The sequence below is a fragment of the Sesamum indicum genome, linkage group LG3, assembly GCF_000512975.1.
Source record: "Sesamum indicum cultivar Zhongzhi No. 13 linkage group LG3, S_indicum_v1.0, whole genome shotgun sequence".
NCBI lineage: Eukaryota > Viridiplantae > Streptophyta > Magnoliopsida > Lamiales > Pedaliaceae > Sesamum > Sesamum indicum.
In genome coordinates, this window is record NC_026147.1 from 15,298,764 (window position 1) to 15,311,492 (window position 12,729).

Below are 12,729 nucleotides of genomic sequence, written 5' to 3' on the forward strand. Positions count from 1 at the left end.
GATAGGAAGACTGATCAAGCATCCTTCAAGCTAGAAACATTCCAAAATTATAAGAAAAGTTTGGATACTTATTTCTGTCATTCTGTGGTTTCCGATTCAGATACATGGCATAAAAGGCTTGGACATACACCACAAAATGTACTTGATCACATCCCTTCATTGAAGGAAAATAAGAATAAACTCACCAATTGTGATATTTGTCCAATGGCCAAGCAACAAAGACTTCCTTTCAAGACTAGCAATAGCATTTCACAAGCATTGTTTGACTTGATCCATATTGATATTTGGGGACCCTATAATCAACATTCCCTATCAAATTGCACATATATGATGACAATTGTGGATGATTTTAGTAGATGTACATGAACCTACTTAATGAAATACAAAACTGAAACTGTACCTCTCTTAATCTCATTTTATGCTATGGTTAAAACACAGTTTGATAAGATAAAAGTCATTAGAACAAATAATGGTAGTGAGTTCTTAAGCAACCAATATCAAGATTTCTTCAAAAAGGAAGGTGTGTTGCATCGTAAAATTTGTGTTTATACACCTCAACAAAATGGTGTAGTGGAGAGAAAACACAAACACTTATTACAGATTGCTAGGGCAATTATGTTTTAGTCATGTTTACCTCAATCAATATTCACAAATCTTTGTCGCCGGCTCCCTCTGCTGTCTCCCGCCACCCTCCCCCCTTCTCTGCCATCGCCATCCATGTTCTCTCTCTCTCTCTATATATATATATATATTACATTTATATAATTAAAATTTATATATCTATTTAAATTTTAACCAATGATTGAAATTAAACAAAATACGCGTTGTAGATTTACTAGTTAAATTTGAACCTTAAAATCAAATAAGATCCAATAGTAATTAAATAAGGGTATGAAAATAATTTTATAAGAAAAAGCGAATGAATTACAGGAACTCGCGTGAGGGTGTAATTACTCTATTTCTTTTTTTACATCGGAGTCATTTGTTATTTTATTTATTACAGGGGATAATTTGCTCTTTTCAACTACCGCATGAGAGTAATTCAGTTTAAACCCATAAAAATTCTGGTGAACGAAAATCAAGAAATGCATTTGGTGTAGTGCTTGCAGTTTTTAACATTTCCAGATTTTTGTTCTTTTTATAGATCTGTTAGTTTATATAATTTGTTAATGAGGAGGACCATCTTTGATGAAATTTTCAAATATGGTAGACTAAATTTAATAAATCAAAAACTTAAAAGACCAAATCCAAATAAACAGCATAATTAAGGGACTAAAAGTAATATTTATGGCAGAAATGTGGTCCCTTTTTATGGGAGGGCCCCACCATTTATGAATCACAAAACTGCAACAATGTCGGAGCACGGTACAATCTGCAAATTGCGACAAATAATGACGAAGCTAAAAGAGGAAAACTGGGACGTCTACTTTTTGACAATCAGATACAAATTTTTCTATGTTTTCTTCCGGCCCTTAAAATGTATTGCCAGATTACTTTACTTTATCCACAATTTAAATACGGGTTAAATACAATTTATGTCCCGAATTAGTAGAAATGAGAAATTTATTATTTGTGAAAAATAAAATTATAATTTATTTTTTTGTGTCATAAAAAATAGAGCAATTTATCTCCTGTACGAGCCATTTTTTATTTTTTAATTTGAAATTTAAAATTATATTTATATTTTTATTTGATAATAGTTGGATTTTGATCAATTTATGGTCCAAATTTAACTAATAAATCAACGATGTAGATTTTATCTAATTCAAAATAAAAAATTTAAATTTAAGCAATAAAATTGAAATTATATATTTATTTTATATGTTTATAATAAAAACTATTTATATATAGAGTATATATATGTAGAGAGATAGAGAGACCGACAGGGAGGGGAGGGGGGAAAGAAGGAAGGGGAAGGGGGAGGCGGTGATAAAGGCACGAGGGGAGGGAAATGGTGGCGACACGATGGGGGTGGTTTGGTGACAGAAAGACGAAGAAGAAAGAAATATATATATATATATATTATTTTTATATAATTAATATATAATATGTAATTTCAAAAATATATATGTATTAATATATTAAATTATATATATAAAATAATATTGTTATTGAGCAGTGCACCGCTGGACCTAAAGGGTATTTTGCTCTATTTTTTACAAGAAACGGGGGATAAATTATATTTTTTTCATATAAATACATGCTATATTTGGTATTTTATGCATGAGATATGAATGAATAATTAATGCAAATTTAATAATTTTTTTTTTAAAAAAAATGAGATGTATATCGATGGATTAGCCGGCCATGTATCACGCGCGTGAGTAGTTTTCTCATTTTATTTATTTATTTTTCTTAATAGTAGTCGCTGCATGTAGATTTCGTGCAAATTGTTTTACTATATTAGGTAGCTACAAAAGTGATATATAGGGTATTTAATTGTTTCAAAGACAATCACAAAGTTCAACTCAAATTATAATGGATTAAACTCCACTCACTCAGTACTAGTAGGTCAGCACATGTCCTCTCTAATTAAATTTTTGAATAATTTTACCCTTATATTATATATGTATAGTTCAAAGATTTTTTTTCTAATGATTTTATATTTTATATTTAGTTAAAAAATAATTAAAAAATATCTTTTAATTATAATGAAGTAGTAGAAAATTAATGAATTAAATAGTATGAATTTTATCATATTTTACAGACTCAAAATCAAGAATGAATAGAAAAATTACAAAAGATTTTAGTAGTTTGGTAATAAAATTAAGTTATTAACTATTTATTCTTTTGGATAAAAATGAGTTGTGAAATATTTTTTTGAAAAAGAATATGATAAAATATAATGGTTTTCTGAACATATATATTTTTTAAAAATATGATAAAATATTTATGTTTATTCTTTTTTCCTAAAAAAATTTAATTTTTTGTTAAGCATATTAAAATAATACAATTATGGATATTTTTAGTTAATTAAAAAAATAAATGTTATATTATTAATTTAAAAATATATATTAGGTCAAAAATAGTTGGGTGGCAAAATGTGTATATAATATATATGATAGCATGTAGGAAAAGATTATAAGATAACGCATTGGCATCTTTCTTGAAATTCTAAAATCACTCTCTTACTTTATCTTCTTCTTCCTCCTCCTCTTCCACCCAAAACCCTTATTCATCACCCTTCTACCCACCATGTGCACGTTAGAGAAGCGCGGTGATCTCTTCATCCTAACCTTAACAGGCGACACCAAGAAAGATCAGGAGCATCGCTTAAGCCCGCACCTCATTTCATCCATCCGCTCCGCGTTAGCCCAAGTCAAATCCCAAGCCGTCAACGGATCCGCGCTCGTCACGCTAGCCCAAGGCAGATTCTTCTCCAACGGCTTCGACTTGAGGCACGCGCAGGCCGTCGGCGTCAAGTCCGGCTCAACCCAAGCCGCCGTAGCGGAGCTTCTCCGGATGGTGGATCTGTTCAAGGGAGTCGTCGCGGATCTCCTCTCCCTCCCCATGCCTACCATCGCCGCCGTCACCGGACACGCGGCCGCCGCGGGGCTGATCCTGGCCATGAGCCACGATTACGTCATGATGACCTCGTCGAGGGGGGTGATGTACATGAGCGAACTGGATATAGGTATGACTTTGCCTGATTACTTCACGGCTTTGATTCGGGGGAAGGTGGGTTCCGCCGGGGCTCGGCGGGAGCTGGTGCTGCTGGCGCGATTGGGCCAAGGTGGGGGCGGCGAGGGCGGCGGAGATGGGGATCGTGGACTCGGCGCACGGTACCGCGGAGGAGGTGGTGGATGCTGCGATGCGGATGGGGGAGGAGTTGGGGAAGAGGAGGTGGAGCGGAGAAGCGTACGCCGAGATTAGGAAGGCTTTGTATCCGGAGGTTTGTGGGTTGTTGGGGTTGAAAGATGCGACTGTTCTTCCTTCCAAACTTTGAGAAATTATTGAAAAATTACAGTAATAATATATTTGTGTTTGATGAAAAAAAGGGTGAATTTTGGAGATTTCTCAACTGAGAAATTGTTTGATCAGATCAGCTATGTCATGACTTTGTTACTTTAATTCGTCTCAATTGTCCCGAAGAATCATACGGTTTGATCGCATCATCTGCTTCTTGGGTCTCATTGCCAAGAACTTCCATGATTATCAACTTGTTTTCCGAGTGAAAACCAAATTTCTCAAGTTTTTCAATAATATTTTTTAATTAAATTTCAAGAATCCCGAGTTTAAATTTTAAATTTTAAATTTAAGTTTAATTTAAATTTTATTATTATTATCTAATTTATCTTATTTAATTTTTCGAGTTTTTGTTTTATAACTTGATTTTGAACAGTATAAATTAGGGGTGTGCAAACCAGTTAATCGAATCGAATCGAGCTGAATTTTTTATTAATCAAAAATTCGGTTTGGAATTTTGTAAAATTGAAAATCGAACCGAATTTGATCGGTTCAGTTCAGTTTTAACCGAATCAAATTCTGTTTTTCGATTTAAAAATCGAAAAAAATTGTTTTTTTTCTTTTTTTTAAAATAATATATTTTGATATTTTAAGCTAACATTGTGATATTTTTTTTAATTTTATCCAAAAATACAAATATCAAAATTAAATTTTAAATTAAACATCAATATAATGTTAATATATTATATATTAATATATATATAATTATATAATATTAGTATGTGTAAAAATATATTTTATTTATTTTATTATTTAAAAGTTCGATTTTTTGTTTCGCAACCTCATTGGTTGACAATTATATGACTTGGCAAAATTTTGAATTAAAAAAAGAAAAAAATACATGGCCGCCGCAAAACCACATTCCGCCGCCGTTTTCTCCACCATCACGCCGACCCACGATCGCGAACTGGTACCATTAGATTCGCCTGCTCATTGCGGTTCTAATGGTACCAGTTTCATCAATTTTCATCAACTAGGTGAAAATATACATTCACTTGAAGCTCTCGATCGTCGTCCGTCGCGAAACCACATTTTGCCGCCGTTTTCTCCGCCGTCATGCCGACTGCTAGTATCGTTAGATTTGCCTGCTCATTGCGGTTCTAATGGTACTAATTTCATCAATTTTCATCAACTAGGTGAAAAGATACATCCACTTGAAACTCTCGATCGTCGTCCACCGCGAAACCACATTCCGCTGCCGTTTTCTCCGTCATCACGCCGACCCACAGTCTCGGACCACCACTGTTCGCTTCCTCTCGTCGTTGCGAGTTGTTTGAGACCAGTCCCGTCGTTTTTCATCAACTGTGTGCAAAGATCTTGCAATTTTCATCTTCTCGCTGTCGTTGTTCGTCGCGCCACCTATTCGCCGCCGTCCGACGGCCGTTCGCTGCCGGAGCACCACCACTAGACGCGCCTCAGCATGGCGAGGCTTCCCATCCGGTCAGATTTCGCCATCGGAGACTCGACAGCAACTACAACAACGACCTCTCCTATTGTTGACCAACAACAACAATGACAACAACAACGACCATGTAATTTTTTTTTTTAATTCAAAAATTTGCCAAGTCATTTAAATGTCAACCAATGAGGTTCCAGCCTCAATTTAAATATCCACGTAGGAGCCACGTGGAAATTTCCGGCGGGTTGGTATTTTCCGACGAAAAAGTCCTAAAATTGAGCAATTTAATTACATGGAGGACTAAATACAAACCCTAACAAGTTAAAGGACTAAAATGGGATATGGCTATAGTTAGAGGACGAAAATTATATTTAATCCTTTAAAAAATATATGAAGGTAAAATGGCTATTTGTTTTTCTATAAAGGGGTAATTTGCTCATTTATGATATCACAAGGGGTTGCTTGCATTATTATTATTATCTAATTTATCTTATTCAATTCTTCTCGTATAAGGAAGAAGAATTCTAATTCAAAATTGAGTTTGTAAAAATAATCGATAAAAATGATTAATTATGGTAATTTGTCATATAATAACTTTGAGTGGATAAGAATTTTGTTATGTTAAATTTGTACACATAAGCCTCATTTACTCGTGTTGTCAAACTTGTTATGAATACGAGTTCAACATTTTAGAATCACATTTATATCTCGACACCATAAATATCAGCACGAGACAATTCTGTCCTAAAAACCAAGAAAATAAAACTCCTGTCTTGACTTTGTTAACTTATGCAGCCTATCACATATTTTCTGTACAATTTTAAGATAGATTTGAAGTTTGGTGGAATATAATTTAAGATGTACTGTGTGGTGGGTCGGTCTAGGACTGATAGGGATCAGTCCAAAAAGGCTCGGCCCAATACTAACTTATTATTGCTCATGGCCGGTCTTGGCCGGTCATGAGTATTTAAGTGGGCTCCAATTAGGTCTATTTCTAAATTTGAACTCAGCATGTGGACCGGCCCAATTGAGATCCGGATCGAGCCCAGACTAGCGCTGAAAGTGCTTGTTTAATTTTTATTTTTATCTTTTTTATAATATTGAGGTTTTCTTATGAACAAGAACTTAAATTTATAACTATCTCTTGAAATAAATAAATAACAAATTAAATTACATAAAAAATTATATATAAAAAAGTAATAGTTAAAAATATATAATGAACTTGAAAAAAAAAAAAAAAAGTCCAACAGTCTTGTCCCACTTGCTCTTGTGGCCATTGGATTGGACCAGTTTTATGTATTGATTTCTGGAATCAGCCTACGACCGGCCTGGCTGAAGCAGCCTATTTTTTTTATTGATTCATTCTGGTCCTGTGTTGGGTTAAACCAAACGGTTTTACACTACTTTTTCTTGAGGTTCGGTACAATAAATTGACTTATTATCGATCTATTACAGGTCAAATAAATTATTTATGATCAAGTTATCGTATACATTTTCACACGTTAATGTATGTGAGGAGATGCATCTTCATTATGAGGGCAGTTTAATCAGCAAAAAATTATTTGAAGTGCAATAAGTTAGTAATAAGTCAACCGATGGTAAATATCAATTATCACTCAGTTTTATCTTTTGGTTAATATCGACAAACTTAGTGAATTTTGACAATGGAGGGATCTATCTGTTACGCAAAGCAAACATCAGGATATTAAATAATATTTTTCAAATTATAAAAAAATTTACATATACATACAAAAAATATTAAAAAAAAAAAAAAGAATTGTAATTATCTCTAGGATTTAGTTGCATAATTGAAACAGCATCTACATATGCCCTCTACTAGCATAACATAAGTGTTTTAATTATGAAATATTTCTATATATAGAATGTAAGTTATAGCTGGTAGTCCAATTAAGTCCTCATTTTCCATCAAAAGTCTCCATAAGAGGATGTTGGGTCAACTTTATAAATTTTATAAAATATTTCATAAAATGACTTGAGAGTTTATGAAATATATTTATAATTAATAAAAAATTAAATTTTAAAAATATAAGAAATATTAAATTACCATTTCCCATATTTGAACAGTCAAATTACTAATTTGTTATTATTATGTAAACGAATAAAAAAATATAATAAAGATGAAATATGTTAATTATTGTGAGAAATATATATTAATTAAATTTTAATTTTAATTATAATTATATATAATTAGGGGTGACAAATGGGTGGATCTAGTCGGATTTGGATCGGGTCCAAAGAAGTTGGGTTCAATATGGGTTGAGTTTAAAATGATTAATAAGTTGAAAATAGATTGTGTTGCAAATGGGTCGGGTTGGGTCGATGATACTCATTTTTTATATTTAACGTGTACAAAATTTAAAGTAATAATAATAAGAATGATAATATTTTTTATACAATTTGTAATATAATATAATATGATTAAATTTGTATTATTCAATTTTTATGGAAAGTAATCAAGTCACATTAAAGATTCATTTGTTAATATATATATATATATATATATATATTAAAGTCAATGTTTTCAAAATTATATATTGGTATTAATGCTTTACCTACTAATTAAATTATTACAATTAAGAAAAGTTCAAAGACCCTTTGAAATATAATATAGAGTTAGTTACACTTAACCCCAAGTAAAAATATGAAAATTACACTTTTCTTCAAAAAGAATATTTTAAAATCATACTTATGCCCACTTTGGAAATTGTCTGTTTACCTGATTCCCTTCGATTAGAGTTTGCACGAAAAATGCTAAAGTAAGCTAAAAGATATAAATAAATTTTCAATTCTGTCCTTTCTTTAATATTCCATGGCATCGTTTGGTTCATGTGATTAGGCATGATAAATTTATTTATCATGACTAATCACACAGTTGGTTAGTATTATTAGAGTCCAGTATTAATATTGGGCTTGATTTTATAATCACAATATATGGTATTTAATTGATATAAGTAATGATAAAAGTTAATCTTATTTTTTTTTCCTAGTTTAACCTTGGACTCTCTCCCTCTTTCTCCCATTTTCTCTTTCTTCCCCCCACCACTTAATGGACGCTTATTTCTTCTTTCTTTGTTGGATATTTGAAAAATATTGAAGTTTTTATCATTAATTACTTAATTGAATACGTATTTCCAACTTCAGCTTCATATAAATATAGACAAAAAATATATATTTTATAAATTAATTTTATTTTAAGCAATTGTATTTCAATAAATAATTTAGTAATTTTTTTTTATTTTTTTAAACCCAAGCTACAATATAAAAATATAAATACCTTAAAAATAAATGCTCTTTTTTACATTTAATCATATGTTATAATTTTTTCAACCAAACATCATATTATATTGTCAAATACAATATCCCACATGTAATGCCTCAAACCAAACATCATATAATACAAGATAAGATTAATAATCATTCTATCATATCTAATCCTATTACACGAACAAACGAGCCTCATGTTCATTTTATATATGAAATGAAGTTAACAACATTATAATTTATCCTCTTGGCCCAGACAACGTCCTAGGCGTAGGGGAGATCGGAGCAAGAGGGAACGCCTAGACGACGTTTTTATTCCTGGGCTGCAGTAAGTAGATCGAGAGGTCGTTCCGCCCCTTGTCCCCTAAGTTGGGTAATATGTTCTCGACCATTCTTGCTCCAATCTGACCTAGCTGGCGAGCGATCTCAGTTCGCGATTAACACTATTAAATAAGAAATAAAATTAAAAATTTATATAATTTTTTTAACTAACATCGATATTTTTGGTCTAAGGGAGATCAAATGTAAACAACAAATATTAATTTTAAATTTTTTTAAAACTATAAAATTATATTTTTTAAAAACAACAAAAGATAGGTTCCAAGTTGCAAGTTCCAAGGACAAGTAGGAAATAGAATTGAATAACCAAACAGAATTGAGAAATAGATATCAGTCAGCCATAAGACGAAAAAAGCATTGAGAGATAGAAATGAAGGGTCGGCCAAACGAGCCAACCCTATATCAATTTCCACAAATTATGTCGGCCATATGTCTTGATAGCCATACAGCACTAGCCTTACAACGGACTAGAGTGGCATATTTAGCCAACCGACCCTTTTAAGTTTAAACTCAGCACTCCACCTCTTGTTTATCGAATATCTTCACTTTCATGTTTCTTTAACCTCGTCGATGTGGGATTTTCTTACTTTCTAAGTTTGTACAATATCGTCATGCCTCAAACATCTTTGGAGGCAAAGAGTTCCTCAAGTGCCGATTCTGAAGGGCTTCTCTTCACATCACTGCAACCCATGATTGAAATTGCTTTCTTGCTGCCCATTATTGTCCGTGAGAGAGAGAGAGAGAGAGGAGAGGGAAGAACTGATAAGGGGGACTGATTATTATATAAAGATAAGTTAAAAGCTTTGAAAAGTATGGAAAAAAGGAAAGAGAAAGAGGAGGTTGGTGATTTGTGGAAGCCGCCAAGCCTGCCTTTCTCATCAAAGATAAAAAGCTACGAGTCAGTTGCATGGAAACGGATGAAAATTCTTATTCAAGTAGGTCCGATCGAGTCTGATCAATCATTCGATATCATTTCATGTCTATCTTACACAAGCTTTTACTCGGCCACTGGAATTGAGAAGTAAACTTTTTCTTGATTGAGCAGAAAATTATGTATGATACTCTCTCCAAGACAGGATATCATGAGTTGGAACCGCTATGTCTTGAAGCTACGCAGAATGGGGATGAATCTGATAGAGGAGACATTGCTAATGTTGCTGAAGGGAAATTGCAGGGAACAGATGCTTCAGGGACAAGGGGCACGAGTTGACTAAGAGCAATCAGAATTTAGGTGATTTAAATATTACCGAGGATTCGCAGAACTTGAATGTATTGCCGCACTCACGGGATGGAAAAGCAGATTTAAGTTCAAAGAAGACGCTGAATAAGGAGACTGAACAGCAGTTGTTGGTTGAAATAACACAGACAGATGCACGAGGTGCTCGCTGAAATGTCCCAGAGAAGGGAAGAAGGCCAGCATCAGCGAGTAGCAGCTATTAACACATGGCTCGCCTCTTCGAACAGAAGGTGAATTGCAAGAAGCTGATTTTGCTACACAAAGGCACGAATGTGTTGACCAAGTATCTGCCATAATGCCATACAGTGGTGCGTCAGAAGAGAATCAAACATAACATTGCTGTCGGCTGAAAGAAATGCCTCTCAGCCCACAGATTCTGTTATTACAAGGAAATGGATTTGGAAGGTTAAATTGGGCTCAATTTACAAGCCCCATATCCTTGTGATCCGCCTCGATCACGTTTGACCTTGATCAATGACCACGACCACCCACGTCACCGAGTTGGACCTGTTAACTGGAAATAAAACACAAAGCTGATCGGGATCGTCCCGACGACGCTCCGATGCCTAAGTCAGATGAGATCGAAAAGAATACGACCCAAAACAAAATATAAGTGCAGATGAACAGTGTACCTTCTCTCAATGGACTTAGGGTATTTATAAGCGTCTGGAGATGGGACCCTCCTGGGGGACAGGTGTCAACTTCGGGTATGCCCATGTAATGACTCAGCCCTTTCTCCTTTGGACACCTGTCCGGTGGATAATACGGGTCGGATTCGGGTTTATGGGGCCCGATTTGAGACGTCATCAAGCCACAATGTGCCACGTGCGACCTGCGACCTTATTACTTGGCGACCTTCTTAAAGCCTTTTTTCCCCACGGACCTGCGATCTCCCGTGCGACCTATGTGCAAAGTCATGTTTTGCTCATTATTTTCTTGAGATATCCTCATCAGAATTCCCCCACTTCTTTCAAATGTAATTTATTACATTGGGAAGAAGTATATCTTGCCCAATTTAGATTGAAAGAAAATCTTTATGAGATCGCGTCTTTGATGTAATTTGATGGTCAAGGGATCAAAGGTTGGATTCTCGTACGCGCGTTTATCACTTGACCATAAATCGAAGGGCTGTGTTGCAATAAGCTGAAGCGTTGCATTTAATGAGCTGCCACGTGTTGTCCATCCGACCGACGTCACGATCTTCGAGGTGCCACCTGTCATCCATCCTCCGGCTTTAGCTGGGCGCGCCTTTCCACACAGTGGTCTATATATACCCCCCTCCTTCAAAATCCGCCTGCTCCATTGTTTCGTCTTCGAGATCGTTGCCAGACTCCCAGCGACCTGCCTCCTCGACCTCGACAAGGTACCATGTCTTCCATTAACTCGAGCTTTTCTATTTCTGCGACTTCTCCTTTGCATGAACTTGAGGGTCCTTCTACAGCTAGGTCTAGGTCTAGATCTAGGTCGCAGTCTAGATCGAATCCTTCTGATAACCCCTCTGATGATGAGACCCCTAGGTATGTTAGATACCAACAATCTTTAGATAACAGCCTTTGGATAGGCATTGTCAGTAAAGTGAAGCAATCCATTTCCCAAATAAAGGAAAAATACTTTATCCCACATGATTTTGAGGTCTTGATCCCCAGATCATTTGATCGCATGCACACCCCTCCTGTAGGATTTTGCACTCTGTCGATCGGCCACTTTGAGGCTGGTTTGCGATTACCTCTAGCTCCCCCTGTAGCTCGCATACTCAAGGGATTAAGGCTCAATCCCATGCAACTATCTCCCAACTCCATTAGTCACATTGTTCTTTTTGTCATAATAATGCGAGCTTTCGATCTCGACCCTAGTTTTGATAATTTTTGGTCGATTTATTCTTTCACTACCTCCACTAGGTCGGCCAATAGGGGTTTCTTCTACCTCACCTTCCGTAGACAATGTAGGTATCTAGAGCCCCTTAAATCTAATACCGGTCCGTGGAAGGATCGCTTCATCTTTGTTCGACCTCCCCCTGGTCAACGATGGCCTTTTACTCTCAAATGGTCTGTAGAAAAGCCCGAGCCAGTTACTGAAGGAGAGGGTTTAGATGGGGATTTGATTAATAGTCTCACTTCTAACCCCTTTTTTCCAAAAAAGTTGCTGACCGAAGAGGTCTTCTGTCTTGCGCGCCTGTCCCGTGCTTCTGTACCCATCATCGGGTCACTAGGTGATTCTCTATCTCTTTTCTGCCTCCCTTTCGACTTTTTCTTTATTAACTTTTTGAGGTCGTTTACACTGCAGAAAATAAAGTTATGCTGGGTCGTTTGACTAAGCGTGCTCAAGCTCGCCATGAGCGAGGTACTAGTGAGCAACCTGTGCCCCAAAGTCAACCTCGAGGTCGCGCAACACCTCAGCGACCTGATCCGGACACCTCGGCTACTCCTACAGCCGACTTGCGAAGACCTGAGACTCCAGTTGACATCGGCAGTGAGGAAGTCCAGGCTCATGACCTTCCCCCAGCTCG

General features: G+C 35.4%; 1 protein-coding gene across 1 annotated transcript; it reads left to right on the plus strand.

Moving 5' to 3' along the window:
- On the plus strand, positions 3,072–4,094 carry LOC105158444 (enoyl-CoA delta isomerase 2, peroxisomal-like). Its single transcript, XM_020693032.1, is given in 2 exon segments — positions 3,072–3,723; positions 3,725–4,094. Coding segments are annotated over 2 exon segments (750 nt in total). The 5' UTR covers positions 3,072–3,195; the 3' UTR covers positions 3,947–4,094.